The sequence below is a fragment of the Rhincodon typus genome, chromosome 25 (genome assembly GCF_021869965.1).
Source record: "Rhincodon typus isolate 14 chromosome 25, sRhiTyp1.1, whole genome shotgun sequence".
In the NCBI taxonomy this organism is placed as follows: Eukaryota; Metazoa; Chordata; class Chondrichthyes; order Orectolobiformes; family Rhincodontidae; genus Rhincodon; species Rhincodon typus.
Genome location: NC_063356.1, coordinates 7,065,871 through 7,082,269, shown reverse-complemented (window position 1 = coordinate 7,082,269; position 16,399 = coordinate 7,065,871). Strand labels below are relative to the sequence as shown.

Genomic DNA, 16,399 nt, shown 5'->3' with positions numbered 1-16,399 from the left:
CTAGCTTTCAACATTTTGCACCTCTTCAAATTTTCTTTCCTACTTCTGTGGTACAATGGGTAGAACCTCTGAATTAGAAATGCTCGGTGTGAGTGTCACATCAGGACCTGTCAGTCATGGGAGAATGCGTTCATAACGTGGCCAGACAGGTTGAGTATCAACATGTAAACCTTTTGACGACACCTATGATAGCTAGTAAGAGTGGGAGAGTTTACCAGTCAGTTAGAATCAGGTCTAACTGCAGCCCAACAGCCTCCACAAGTTAAATTAAAAACTTTACTCAAAAGATCTTGTCATTGGCTATACACAATAGCAAATGTCTTCCTTGCTTTGAGGGACCGCGCAAGAGAGACTTCCTAGGTTTTCAGTTTCCTTGATGACATTATGCTTCTATTTATTAGTTAACTCAAGTGAACATTTTTATCCTCACTTCTAGGTCAGTCTGATTTCTTTCCCACAACCTCATTTTTTTTGATTGCTTAAATAAGTTTGTTTGCTTCTTACTTTTCAGTGTCTGAAGAAGGATTTGAATGAAAACATTATCTTTTCTCTACAAATAGATAATGGCTGATCTCCTGCACATTTCCAAGAATTTTCTGTTTGTGTTTCATTCCTAGCATTTGCAGGATCTGGTTTTAATTTTAATTTTTTATTTTTTCTTAAGAAATAAAGGCCGAGACTTAGTGGTGAAAATGATGGGACAACTGTCAGTATTTGCCATCATTACTCCACTCAAATGTACTGTAATTTTGGGAGCCTGCACATTGATTGCAGAGAGTATTTCTACACTGTTCCATGGTAATCGCTACTGTGGTTTCCTAGAATGCAATCCTTAAGTGATTTGATAATTTACATGACCTTCCACTCTTGTGCTATTAGTTTTGGTGTAAACAAAATGAGAAAAAGCTAAAACTTGCATGAGGTATAACTGAGTTTTTAATGGCATACCAAGTTCACAACTCCAGTGAAACTGAAACACTAATCACTGTATGGATGTGTTCAGAATGTGATATAAACTGTGTAACGTATATATGCTTGTATTTCTAAATGCTTATTGTAAACTTGAGTTTCTAGATTTTGAGTGAGTAAACTGTGGATTTTCTGTGTGTCTGAAGTTAAAAGTTAACTTGTAAGTATTTCTGTAGCCATGATGATTTTTTTAAAAAGTGTTTGAGAACTAGCTTTTGCATTTGTGCACAGCACAAATTGACTTTTTGTCTTCCTTAGGTTTTTTTTCAACCCAAGCAGTAAATAAGGGACCTTAAGAGATAGTAAGAACTGACGATGCTGGAGTCAGAGATAACACAGTGTGGAGCTGGAGGAGCACAGCGGGCCAGGCAGCATCAGAGGAGCAGGAAAGTTGACGTTTCGGGTCAGAACCCTTCTTCAGAAATGGGGAAGGGGGAAGGGAGCTCCGAAATAAATAGAGAGGAGAGGTGGGCTGCGGAAGGTAGGTGGGATGGTGATAGGTGAGTGCAGGTAGGCAGTGATGGGGATTGGTCAGTGCGGTGGGAGGAGTGGATAGGTGGGAGAGAAGATGGACAGATTGTGTCAGGTCAAGGGGATGGGGTTGAGAGGGAGGGTTGGTCATGGGATGATGCTGGGGGTGGGGAGATTTTGAAACTGGTAAAGTCCACATTGAGACCATTGGGTTGTAGGCTCCCAAGTTTTGTTAGCGACTTCTTGGACATTTTTTAAGCTTAAGGGAAACACCTGTAGCTTAGAGAAGGAGGCTTTTGATTTCAGATTTTCACTTCAAGTTTTGATCAGTCGTATGTAGTTTTGGAATAGGATGGCTGCGTCGACTAGTACTCCTGAGAAGGAAAGGATATATAGTGATCTAGATAATTTTAGAGTGAAATGTAAGTATTAGTGTTAGTCCCAAACCAGAAGTGGAAACCTTGAAGAAGATACTTCAGGCTAAGTACATTTATGCAGGTGTATAATAGATTCAAGAAGATCCCATCTGCAGTTCTTGTCTAAAAGTTGAAGTCACAAGTGACGTAATCCTACCAACGTGTTAGATACAGGGACTCGAGTGTCAAAGTTCTGTGGGTGGTGTTTTGAGTCCTGTGCCAAGGGTGTGTTTCAGGTGGTCCACAAAAGCAATTTGGTTATTTTCAATTTGTGAAGAAGTGCTTTGAGATTAATGGCATTATTCTTTTACTGCGCATTTAAAACAACTGTGAATTTGTTTTATAAGTCAATGGTTTGGTTCATTGAACTTTATCTGCAATTATTTTGTAAATAAACTTCTGTTTTATTGTTAAAACAAAATCTGCAGGATTGTGTGCTTAGGTTGAGGGAGAGAGACCACTTTGTTTTGACCAATTTGTTTATTTGTATATTTTAAATTCTATCTATTCCAATTCAAATAATTTATTTTACTATCTGAAGACATAAATATTAAAAACGTTAAAGGATTCAGAACTTTGAACTTACTGGCTTACAGTCTCTGAGAATACTTCAATTTGATTGGCTGCATACCTTCCTCAGTGATGCATGGTTGGCAATCCCATTGACTTGGCACAAGATTTTAACCACAATTAGGAAGGGAGAAAGGCATGCCGCAGAGATTGCTCGATCTCTCTGGGCAGCTTTCTTCAGGGACAGCAGCAAGTGTTACTGCTTTGCAACTGACTGCAAAATCAGGCCAAGCTTCCTTTCGTTGGCAAAGCAAGGCAAATTGTTTAGTAAAACTCATTCTCAAGAGTTGTATATAATAGGATTGTGCATGGAAACCATGCTGCAAAGGCTTGTCTGACATTAATACGGCCAAACCCTAACATGACTCATCGAATAAACAGGAATTCACAGTATCTTCTATCATTCATAGATGCTTTTGCTTTTTGCTTTAAGAATTTGATTTTGCATGACCAAATCTTTGAGAACGTTTGATAAAGTAAGTAAAGACCCACCGTTTCTATGGCAGGAGAGCTATCGGTAAGCTAAACAAAGCAGTACTTTATCTTTGTAGCAAGTTACTATGTGGAATGCGTGCCCAAAAGTTCTGGTGGAAATAGACTGCAATTTCCAGAAGGGAATTGGACAAATACACTTTACCTCTCTGATCTAAATGCTTGAGACCAAATCATTTTTGCAGTTTGGAGGTTTCCGAATTACAGATAACCTTCGAATGCCTATTCTGAGGAACTCCAGCAACTACATCCTGGGCTGAGATATCAACTTCCAGAACTCACAGCAATATTTCTTTTTGCTAGTTGTGTCAATAGCCAGTGGCAAGTTTTTTCCTGATTCTCATTGACTTCTCTTTTACTCATCCTCCTTGATGACACACTTCACCAATGCTGTCACAGGTGATCAATCTCACCACACCTTCAAAATTAATCTCTTTTGTCCATGTTTAGACTAAGTCTGCAATTAGCACTGGAGCCAAGTCACCTTGACAGAACTTAAACTGAACACAGGTGAACAAATTATTGGTGAATGAGCGTCATGCCTAAACTAATGTCTAACAAGTGTGTGAACTGGCAAACACAGTGAGATACAAGTATTTACTTGAAGCATAAAATATTGCAAAGCTGTAATACAAATTGTTTTATTTATCCAAATACTGTATCTTCCACGTTTCGACTGTCATAGCACTGTATTCAAATGATGCTATGAGTTGTTTCAATCGACTGAAAAAGTTTCCAGATAGCTAAACTTGCCAAACAATGGAATTCCAGACTGGAGAGGTAACTGCGTCCTCGAGAGGAAACAAAATTCAGGACTGTGGGAAGGAGAATTGGATTAACTGGATAGGGATTGGACACAGGGAGAAACTTGCTTGTGGAACCGTCAAGGACCAGAGGGCACAGTTTTAAAGCTTCCTGCAAAAGAAGCAAACACAAGGTGAGAACAACTTTTTCACACAGCGAGTGGTCTGGGTTTGGAGTGCTCTGCCTGGAGTCATTGTGAAGGCAGGTTCAATTGAATTGTTAAAGAGGGCATTATTTAAATTCGTAGCTAACTGTAACAGGTCTTTACCAACCCTGCGGTGGCCTGGCGGTCAGCAAAGGCATACAGCAGCTTTGGCAACTGGAGGTGAGAGCGAGTAGGTGGGTGGTCAGGCCACCTTTTCTCCCCACTGGACTGGTGATGACTTGGGAACCCAGCTGGGCAGCTGGCAATGGGACGGATGTTGACAGATTGTGATGGGTGTGCCAGCAGTGGAGTGAGAATTCAAATATGCATGTTCGGAAGTACTTGACTGCTCTGAACAAAAACCAGGTGTACACAGAAATAGTGGTTAGGTCTAATAGCAAGTCACCATGCAGGCCTCTCCCAAATCCCTGTGTGCCACCTTGACTCAGTCTTTAATCTATTGTTGCAGGAGCTCAGGCTGGTGAGTGGCCCGAAACCAGGCCCTAGCCTTCAGTCTCTGACACCCCCTCAACACTGAGATGCTGCTGGTCACCAGTACCATGGGTTTCGCCCCCTACTCCAATGTAGTAGTGATTGGTAACGGTTGATGGAAGATGAGTTTTTGAAGGCTTCTCATCCTGCAGCACAGCCCAGTTTCCCATCATCTCAGATTTTCCCTGCCATTGAGTCAAGACCTCGCTCTGCTGTGACCGTGTGGTGGTTGTTGTGCAACAATCACCCCACGTTATTAGAATCCACATACATGCATCTTTCAATCCAACTCTCCCCTACCATCCACCCAAATGATTTTCAGAAACATCATGACCCATATGGACAACTCCGACAATGACAGACCTGAACCTCACATAGCTGTGATGGACTGGGAATTCAGGTGCTACAACACTGCCTAGCTGCCCTGAGTGAGGCACGACTGGCAGAAGGAGAAGGGCAGCTTGAAGAACAAGGTGGTGGTTGCACTGGAAAGGCAAACGAGAGGAAGGATACCGTCTCTACAGGTCAGCTTCTCTAATAGAAACAAACTGGTTAGACATCTCAACAAACTTCCCAGTAGAGTGGGTCAGCACCTCATGACCATACAGCTCTCCCTGGCCAAGAAGCAGTACATGACATTTGTCAGTGCCCACGCCCCAAACCTGGACGCAATGAATGAAACAAACGAGACATTCTACACCACCATGCTGTCCTGCATCCCTAAGACAAGTTGACTCTCCTTGGCGACTTCAATGCCAGGAGAGACGATGCAGCCCTTTGGAAAGGTGTGTTAGGCATGGAAGGCAGACCGAAAACAAACTCTGATTGATCCTCCTCTTGATAGACTGCCTATGACATGACCTCATCATAACAAACATCATAACAAGCACAACACCTCACGGCAACACTGCCACTCCAAAGAACTGGCACCTAATAGAATACATCATTGTTCAAGCAGGAGACTAAAAAGGTGCCCACATTACCCCCACCATGACCAGAGACAACAACTGCTGGACTGACTAATCTGATCACCCATCTCCATCAACCTGGCTCCAAAACGAAAGAGGCAGCAAAGACTCTGCCACAGGAGAATTAATGTTGCTCAACGAAGAAGGAAGAACTGTTCAGGAAGCGCCTTAAACTCAACTGGCAACAACATCAACAGCACCTGGTCCACTCTAAAAGCCACAATAGTCAGCACCTGCATAGAGATGCTGAGCCTCTTGACCAGGAAACACCAAGACTGGTTTGACAAGAACAGTCAGGACATCCAGGATTCTTAGTCAACAAAAGGAAGGCATTCCTGAACTGCCAGCAGTTCAGTGAGAGCCAAAAACAGAGAGGGGCTCATCAAAGACTCAGATGCAGCCAATGCCCGTTGGGGAGACAGGACTTTGAGGACCTCCTCAACCAAGACGCAGCCTTTCATGCAAGTGGTCTACACACCATCCCACATGATATTACCCAATGTCATCTCAGCACACTTCTAGCCCGCCATTAGGTTAACAAAGTCATATGACAGCTGAAAAACAACAAGACCTCTGTCACAGATGGATTCCCTACTAAAGTAATAAACTACGGTAGAGAGGCACCTTTGACATGAACCAACAACCTCACTGGCTTTGTCTGGAAGGAACAGCACCTGGCGGGAGATCTCAAAGATGCCGTAATTGTGACTATATTCAAGAAAGGAGAGACGTCTGACTATGAAATTACAGAAGGACTTCCCTACAGTCGGCCAGGAAAGGTGTTTGCAAGAATCCTCCACAAATGCCTTCTTCTAATCGTTGAAGAGCTCCTTCCTGAGTCTCAGAGTGGCGTCTGGCCATCAAGATGCATAATAGACATGATTTTCAGCCCTTGAAAAATCCAATAAAAGTACAGGGAACAGTACCAGCTTCTGTATATGGTCTTCTTCGATCTTCCAAATGCGGAATTGTTAAATATCACCCACAAATTTGACTGCCTGCAGAAATTTGTCACCATTCTCTACCTGCTTTATGATGACATACAAGCTATGATCCTTACCAATGGATCCACCAATGAGTGTGCAAATTGGGATCAAATAGGGCTGCATCATCACACCAACAGTCTTCTCCGACTTCCAGACTGCAACATTCCACCCCCATCTCCATGAAACTCCCCTCTGGAGTGGAATTAACCCAAAGGATGAGAGTGAAACAATTCAACCTTTTTGCCTCCAGGCCTGAACCAAGACCACCTCAACTCTGTCATCGATTTGCAGTAAGCAGGCATCAAGCATCAGGCTCATGGTCTACAGAACAACTGTGGTCCCCATCTTCCTGTATACATCAGAAACATGAACCATATACAGCAGATACCTCAAACTACTGGAGAGTAATCACCAGTGCCACCTTCGCAAAATCCTACAAATCCACTGGCAGGATAGGTGAACAAATGTGAGCATGCTCTGACAGGACAATACCCACAATATTGAGGCACTGGTCACACGTGACCAACTGTGATGGGTGCGCCACATTGTCCACATACTTGACAAAAGACTCCCTAAACCAATGCTCCACTCTGTGCACTGCAATGATCACAAGGAGAGCAGAGGAAATGTTATAAGGACGCCTTGGAAGCCTTCCTCAGCAAATGCATCATCCCCATTGACTCATGACCTCAAGCATGACACTTGCCCGAGAACGCACAACCTAGAGAAGGCACCAACCACTATGAGGGTCACCAAGTGAAGCATATGGAGCATAAGCGCAAGTAGCAGAAAGAGAATACAGAATCCAGAGGGTCGCACACTGTCCCCATCTCAAACACCACCTACACACCTGTGGCAGTCTGCGGCTCCAGGACTGGACTATTGAGCCACCACAAAACCTCCCGACATCCGAAGTGGAAGCAAGTCCTCCCCGTCCCAAACGGACTACCAAAGAATAAAGGCAAGTTCAATTGAGATATTCAATAAAACATTGGGTGATTATATAAATTAGAAACAAAGTTATGAGGAAGAGGCAGAAATTTTGGAACCAAGTCAAAATGCTCAGAGATATGGTAAAGAGAAGATGGGCTGAAGGGTCTCCATCGGCTTCATGTCCATTCTGTGATTGCTATCTCAAAGGGCTGAAGCAGACATGAAGGGCTACATGCCACCCTCCTAGTTCGCTGCATTTTTGGATGATTCTGTACAAAAGTCACTGATTAATAGAAATGTTGGAATGGGAAACACCAAAATACAGGTAAGACTTCATGAACCCTATGTAATTAAAATTGGATTGAACTTACACAGTCCTCACCAGACACTTCAGCTCATTTTCAGAAAGAGAAGGGAAATAATCTTTAGACTAAACCAAACCAACTCTGAGGATCTGATTTCAATGTGTAATTACCAAGGAAAGGAAACTGCAATAAATTATTAAACAGCCCTGCTCAGTATTTTTTTGCTGAGTTTTAAAAACTCAACAAATCCAATTAAAAATTGATCCACAAATCAACGAGCCACAGAGAAAGTAATGTCCCATGACAGATGTTCTTTGGCATTGTAAACTGGCTTTAGAAGCTGTGCCACTAAAACATGCCATTGAAGTAAAAACCATCATATTTTAATGGAACAACAACTCACATTTCTATAATGCTTGACTATTGTAAAACATCCGAAGGCTCTTAAAAGGAGTGTTCTCAAGGAAAATTGAGACCAAGCAATGACAGGGTTAGTTTTGCTACAAAAATCAAATATCAGAATGGGAGACCAAAAGCTGAATTCAGGGTAGCTATTAATTGGCTTTTTGATTAAATTTTTAAAAAGTCGAGAAGCCTAGTGGAGAAACTACATTCTTTGGGAATGACATAAATACAGACATTAACAGTACTATTGGTAGGCCAATGGCTTCCTTTTATGCTGTACTGCTCTATGAATAATAGGTGTTAATTCTGACCAGTAGAGCACCTTTTATTGTATTTTTGTTCCATTTCCTGCGTAAGTTCTTTCTGATTGCCAATTTCTAGTTTAGTGAAAGATCAGCTTCAAAACAGCTCTAGGCAGGAGAAGACATTCATCCTTGTTAGCTTACTTACCTATAACATTTCACGGATGCATTTCATATGTTCCTTTTGTTGATAAGCCTTTCTAATTCCTTCTTGAAACATTCAATGCTCTGCTGTCTGTCTTTCCACTTGCGGCAATTCACATGGATCCATCATCCCTGTGTTCCCGCCCTGCTACATTGGCTCTTGATCTGGCAACACCTCGTATGGAATTTTCTGTTCCCTGGAGGCGTCGGGGGAGGTGATGAGGAGAAATAATTGGGTTAATTGGCCCTAGAAAGATACATGACACTGCTTCGTTCTTGGCACCTCACCAAGGAAGTGCTGTACGAGATGGACCATGAGCTAGTTTTTGATTCACCACCTATTTAATTGATTCCTGATAGCCACTGAAAGGCCTTAACTTTGCTACCTCTGCAGTCACAAATGAGCTGTTCCTGGATTGGGGACTGTGACCCTCATTTGCCCCAATCTGGGGTAATCAGAGATACAGATTAGGGACTATGGGATGGCCTTTGAAAGCTACTCACTACTTTGAAAGCTACTCTTGCTTCTGACCCAAATTACCCATAACCATCCCATCAGAAGAGTCTAAAAGAGTAATTACCTTCTCACCCCTAGTACCCTACAGGGTACGCCATGACTTGCAACTTTTGTGATGCAGAAACTGCTTGCTTGTGTTTGGCTAGCATCTCTGACGAGTCAAGGCCAGCATTATGCTGGAAACTCACTGATGATCACCTCTTGGCTCTTATCGAATTGATTAGCATGCAATCAGGTGACTTATTTCAGCACTTGCGATGGCATTGCTTGTAGCCATTTAATATGCCCATCTCAACACTTCATCATGAAAAATGAAAACTCTGCTACCACAGGTGAATAATACACCACTGGATTTTAAAATTGTCATAACTTTTTTTCACAGTTTTTCATGTGCTGGCTTCTCTCCATCTCTGGAACATGCTCGACACTATATTTCTGTGTATTCTGGGTTCCTCCAATTTCAGATTTTTGTGTAACCTCCACTTCTTTTATTCTGCCATTGATTGTCCTACCTTCAGTTGCCCAGACCCTATGCTTAATTCCCTGTTTAGTAATTTCTGTCTCTCTGTCTCTTTCTCCTCACCTTGACAGTACTTTTTGAAATTTACATCTTTGATGAAACAATGGATTATCTATCCTAATATGTTGTTGTGTGTCTTGGTGTCAAAGTAGTGCTATTAATTATTTTTAGAGATGTTTCACAATGTTATGGACATTATATGAATTGGAACTTCTTGTTGTGCCACCATTCATGCCAGTCATCTATTCAACACACTTCCCATTCTTTTAGTAAACAGATTATTGCTATGCTTCCTGTTTACTTTTGCTCTCTCTATTTGTTATCTTAGGTTGTAGACTCCACAGCAGCAATTTCCCAAACCAATCACATGGGATCCAAAATATAAGTTGCTTTCTATCCATTTGATCCCTGACCCCAGAATTGTTGTGCCGTTGTTGTGATTATTACTATAAATATGCAGCCACAATGGCCCAATTGGCCTCTTCCTGCACTACAAGATTCTGAACAACCAGTATTCCATGGAAGGCAAAATGCTGTGGATGCTGGAAATCTAAAATCAAAAATGAAAATGTTGAAAACACCCAGCAGGCCAGGCAGCATTTGTGGGGAGAGAAACAAAGTTGATTGTTGAAGTTGGTGATCTTTCCTAGTGCTATCCTTTACATCATTTAATGATGAAAAAGAATACGTTTTCATAATGTCCCATGAATTTGACAATAGAACAATATATTGGTCTTTATTGGTTACAAAGGCCCCTCTTTAAGGGAAGGTTGTTGATTTAGCTAGAGCACAGTGCCCGAGAGGTTATGGCATTATGGTAAAGATCTCATTGTATTCAAAGAAGAATAGGGACATTTTAGCCAGTATCCTGACTAATAATTATCCCTCAACTGATATCAACAACACAAGTAGAGACTGAAAGAAGTGTTGATGCTGTAACTCAGAAACAAAAACAGAAATTGCTGAAAAAGCTGAGCAGATCTGGCAGCATCTGTGGAGAAAAATCAGAGTTAACGTTTTGGATTGTTTTGTTTTTGAAAGAAAACAGATTCTGCTCATCATCACACTTATGTTTGCAAGACCGTTCTCTGACCAAATTTGCTATCTTGTTTCCTACATTATAATGGTAACTACACTTAAAAAAAAAAGTCATTGGCTGCGAAGTGTCTTGGCATGCTCTGAGGATGTGAAGGATTTTATACAAATCCCTGTCTCTTTTCATTGGCCATGTTTACTCTGACTTCCTGTTCTAGTGCAGTAGTTGGAGTTTTTTTTTAATTAGACAAGCAAACCACATTTTGTGAGTTCAATTCCCAGCATACGTTATGAAAGAAAATTCACATGAAATTGGTTGGAATAGTTACAAAGATCTGGCTGGATTACTAATATTCCTCAGGAAAAGGAAATTAATGTCCCTTAGAATAAGGAAATTGTCTTTCGTATCTGATTTGGCTTACATGTCATTTCAATCTCACACTATGTAGCTGTCTTAGTGATACTTGCTATAGGAAATAAATATGCACTGGCCATATCCTAAGAACATAAAATTATATATCTTTCTAAAAACTCTCAGGTTAGGGTAAAAAATGAAAAGACAATGAAGCTTCAGGCTGTTTATGTCAAGATTTCAGGCTCTGGTTTAAATTCATCATTAATCTCCTGTCCTTTGTCTATTTCACCCTGCCAGTTGAATAACTGTCAAAACTCTGCATCAGGACTGGCATATTTGGAATTGGCTTTTCGGCTCGATAACCTGCTGACTTTGATTTGGATTCATGCCTTCAGCAGAGAGAAGTAGGAAATAGGATACACATACGAGCTTTCTAAAAATACAGTTACCATTGTAATAAACACAAAACACACACACACACACACACACACACACACACACACACACACACACACACACACACACTCATTAAACTACACAAAATACCAAAGAGAAAAACAATAGTCAGGGACACAAACCAACCAGTGTTACGTCACTACTTCATAATATTAATTAACTCTCACTTAAAGCATTCAATTTGAAAAGTTACTTTAATAGTCTCTGTGGCTATACACAATATTAATTGATTTCATCCTCAGGGACGATTCAAATAAATCTACTCTGAGTTTTCTCACCCGTAATGACACCATGCCTGCGACGACAACCAATCAATATTCATTCCACCCATCTGCAGATTTCGCATGCTACCCATTTTAATTGCTTATCGTGTTATACTTAAACTATTATATACATGTTCTATTTTCACATCATAAATATGTTTGTTAAATGCTTTTTTAAAATTATGATTTAAGTTGCGTTCTTCATCTTTTTGTGGTCAACTGCATAAATTTAGATGTCTAAATAAATAGGCCTTAAAAATAGGCTTCTTTATACACAGAAATCCAAAACTATACCGTAAATAATGTAATACTATAAATAGTAAATGAGTTTCAAAGGAGAACTGGATTCTGGAGGAGTGCTAAAAAGGATTTAATAACGAGGCAGTGGGCATGGCTAAAGTATAAAATGAGTACTTCACATTTGTCTTAACCAAGGAAGAATCATGGAATCATAGAATCTCTACGGTGTAGAAGCAAGCCATTTGGCCCATTGAGTCCACACCAACGCTCTGAACAGTATCCATCCTATCCCTGTAGCTCTGCATTTCCAATGGCCAATCTACCTAACCTGCACACCTTTGGAGGAAACAGGAGTGAATGGAGAAAACCCATGCAAACATGGGGAGAATGCACAAACTCCATACAGACAGTTACCCGAGGATGGAATCGAACCAGGGTTTCTGGCACTGTGAGGCAGCAGTGCTAACCACTGAGCCACCGTGCCACCCCATGCAACCCAGAAGGTGCTGGTGAAACCATGATTGAGGAGAGGGTCGTTGGAGGCTTGAGAGACTAAAATTTTTTTTAGGAGAATGTATTAGATTGACTGTCTGGATGAGGGAAGTAAGGAAATTGGACAGGCATTGACCATGTCTTTGAATCCTCATTAGATACAGAGGTGGTGTCAGCACTGAACTGGAGAATTTCAAATGTTACACTCTTCTTCAAAAAAAGGAACAAGGATAAACCCAGTAATTGTATAATCAGTTTATTTAACCTTGGTGATGTGAAAGCTTTGAGAAACAATAATTTGGAACAACATTAACAATCACTTGGACACACACAAGACAAGGATCTCCATCAACATGTTTGTCTGTTCAGTAGTATTCAAGTTAATAGAATCATACAATACAGAAGAGGCCCTATGGTCTATCAAGTCTATACTGCCAAAGCTACACTGAATCTACACTAGCCCCACTTTTCAGCACCAGGCCCACGTCTTGAATGTTTTAATATATCTTGATTAATTCAGGAAAACCAGCATAGACTTATAGAGGGAAAACCATATTTAAGTTTTTTGGTGAGGTAACCTAGAGAGTAATGAGAATAATGAAGTCAATGTGGTGTACATGGACTTCCAAAAGGCATCTGGTTCCACATATCAAACCTATTAGCAAAGCTAGAGGTAAGGAAACAAATGTGACAGTAGTATCTTGGATATAAAATTGGCTGAGGTACAGGTAACAGAGTAGTTGTGGATGATTGCTTCTTTTGGAATGGAGGAAACATTTTAGTTACGTTTGCCAGAGATTGTTATCAGTTATGTTACTCTTTTGATACATCTTACTGGCTCAGCTGCTGTGCATAGGATACCACCTCAAAATTTGCAGATGTTACAAACCATGGAATTATTGTGTAATCTGAGAATAGTGGTAAAATTCAGGAGATCATAGACAGATTTATGGAATGGCAGGCACAAAATGAGATTTGACACAGAGAAGTATGAAATGCTTTGATTTCGAAGGATGAGGAAAGACTTCATAAATTAAAGCATACCATTCTATAGGGTGTGCAGGCCACAGAGGGTCATGGGGATGTATGTACATAGATCATTAAAGCTGATAATAGCAGATTGAAAAAATGGTTAATAAAGCATACAATATCCTAAGATTTACAAATAAGAACAAAAAGTATAAAAACACAGATGTTGTGATAAAACTATGTGAAACATTGGTTTGACCTTTAATGGAGTATTGTGTCCAGTCTTGGACAGCACACTTTAAAAAAGAATGTGGTGGCATTAGAAAAGATGCACAGAAGATTTTTAAGAATAGATCAGGTACAAGGAACTTAAATTACATAGATAATTGTAGAAGCTGTGGTTGTTATCTTTGGAGATGAGGAGGGTTGATTGAGATGTTCAAAAGTATGAGGTATCTAGACAGACTAAACAGTGAGGAACTGTACACATTAGCAGAAAGTCAACAATCAGAAGCAACAACTTGATGATTGGCAGAGAACCATAACAGGCACAAAAAGAAATCTTTTTTCAAAAGTGAGTGACTGGGATCATGAATGCACTGAAATGGCCTCCTTCTGTGCTCTAACAATTCTATGATTAGTTCGTAGTACAGTACTTGAGTCGAAGCCTTTGTCTTCAGGATAAACACAAGAATGCAAAATTTCAAATGATCACAAGAATTTATGCCAGAGGAGAAATGGGTGCTGATTGGTTGACAAGTTGACTTGGATGTTAACATGCAGAAAACAAAATGGATAGGTCCCCATTCTCTTTGGGAATTCAGAAAAGGTACAAGGCTTACATTGTGATTGTTTCAAATTTGATATTCTTGAGTTTTCCTCAAGAGTATAAGAAAAACATGCCTCTCTTTTCAGCAGTATTCCAATCTGTACCTCAATGTGACTGTTTGAACGTAAAAGTTCCTCTGGTACTATTTAAAGAGGAGTGATCAATTATTAAATTTTAATCAACATGTCTCTTAAAATAGCTTATTAGCAATTGATCTCTTTGCTGTTGGCGGGGCCTGTTTTCAAAGTAAGGACTGCATTTTGCCACAGCACAAGCGACTGCACTTAAAATGTCCTCTGGTTCTATACTCTCCCACAAGAACAAACAATCTCTCCTATCAAGTCCCCTAAGATGCATTTCAATAAGGTTGCTTTTCATTCTTCTAAACTCCAATGAGTTCAAGCCTAGCTACTCAATCTGATCTCATAAGAAAATCCCCCCATACCTGGGATCAACCTGGTGAATGTTCTCTACACTGCCTCCAATGCCACGTATATCCTGCCTTAGATAAAGGGGCCAAAACTGTTTACAGTATTCCAATTGTAGTCTGACAAATGCCTTGTATAGTTTAGCAAGACTTCTCTATTTTTATACTACATTCCATTTCAGATAAAGGCCAACATTTCCTTCATATCCTGTCTTTAAAAACTTCTGAAAATCTGTTAAGTATATTTAAGTATATTGGTAAATAGATATTTACCAAGTGGTAGAGAGGCGGAACACATCCCTTGATTCCCATTTGATATGTAATATGTACGTGTTGTGGCTTTTTGCGTGTCTCCAATTTAAATCACTCCACCCCAGCTCAGAGACAGTGACTTAATTTGGCTGGGTTCCCGGCTCTGAAATTCCTCGCTTCAATCTCTCATCGCAAAGCTCCTCAACCAACATCTCACCTCCACCTCCTCACAGAATTCACCGAATTGTTACAGCTCATTCAGCTCATCATGACTGTGCCAGCCCTCTGAATGAGTAATGCACCTACTGCCATTCCTCCACCTTCTCCCTGTGAAACTACTATCTGAAAAGGAAAATTATAAATCCAATTGTCACTGGCCAAGGTTTTGGACCAGCTACCCCTGACGTTGCCTTATCAGGGCCAAAGACCAAAATTTGGGACATCACTCTCCTGTAAGCTCCCTGAGCGCCACATTAATGCAAGTTATTGTTACTATATGCTGTACAGCATTACGTGCCTATGTAGTGCAGATGAGCTCCAGCGAAGAGGCAAGTTCCTATCTCTCCATCCATACGAGTGGGAGGGGTAAGGCAATGAGAAAAAAAATCCTCCGTGGCTGCAACCTACCCTGAATGTGGTCCCACAAGCCCCACCCACACCTTCTCACACATCTCCCGCTTCCGATTGGGTAGCGAGCGTGTCAGTCGTCATCGGCAGACACTTCCGGTAGGCGGGCAGGTTTGGTTGGCGACGCGAAGGGGGCGGGGTTTTGTTTAGTCCCGCCCCCGCCCCAGCCCGCGGACATGGCTGTTCCTCTCAGTCAGATGGTGGTTCGTCGAAGGGGCTTTGGTGATGGCGGTTAAAAAAAAATGATGTAAATTTCTATCGGCGGTTACTTAAATCCACTGGATTTGTAAATTCATGAGGCAAACTATTGTGCATTTTAGCCGCCGAGGTAATTTTCCTGCTGGAAATCGAAAGGCGGTGTCGCCATGAAAATTTTCCTCAAAGTCTTAATTTCATCTTGTAATTGGGATGGAAGATTGACATGGATGGGCGAGTACGTTTTTTTAAGTCACTGGTAATGTTTAATTCAGGGTTTTCTCTTTTGATTCTCGTTTCTGTAGGAGCTTTACTGGGTGAATACAGCAAGATCCCACTTTTAGCCCACCACCACCTCCCTTTTATTTTGCAGATGAAGCGGTGCAAGTCTGACGAACTGCCCCTGGATGAGGAGCAGGGGCCGAAGCTGGGAGTTGGTGCTGATGCAGCGCTCAGGCAGCAAGGTGATGCTACTCCAGCAGATGCTGCCTGCCCATCCCGCAACAACAGAACTCAAGACTTGAAGGTACAGCGAACAAATAAGCCCTTCTTTTTTTCCTTATAATAACAACATAGGCTGGTGAAAATCCTACTTCTTCTTTTGGGCTTTCTGCCTTTTGCCCTCGTGTGCCTCCAAATTTTTGCCTGATGGATCTCCTATAAGGCACCTTTGGGTATCTTGCTGTGTGCCAAGGTGCTATGTAAAAGCAGGTTCCTTTCAAACTTTTAATTGTGCGGGATGCTTTGTCTTACCTGATGTTATTGCTCACTACCTTTGCCTTGTTTTATCCCACCTTATAGAAAAGTGGTTACGGGGCTG

The 16,399-nt window shown here is 41.1% G+C and overlaps 1 protein-coding gene across 3 annotated transcripts in view; it reads left to right on the top strand.

Annotated features, from left to right (window-relative positions):
- The first annotated feature begins 15,539 nt into the window (after nt 1-15,539).
- The window catches only part of tmcc2 (transmembrane and coiled-coil domain family 2), a 143,263-nt gene continuing 142,403 nt past the window's right edge, over nt 15,540-16,399 (top strand). Inside the window, exons 1-2 of one of the 3 annotated variants that reach the window (XM_048612076.1) lie at nt 15,540-15,712; nt 15,953-16,105. In XM_048612076.1, the coding sequence (XP_048468033.1) occupies nt 15,953-16,105 (153 nt within the window). In that variant the 5' untranslated portion in view covers nt 15,540-15,712. Of the gene's footprint in view, nt 15,839-15,952; nt 16,106-16,399 lie in introns of all 3 variants that reach the window. The other 2 variants (XM_020531891.2, XM_048612075.1) reach the window with 2 other exon arrangements.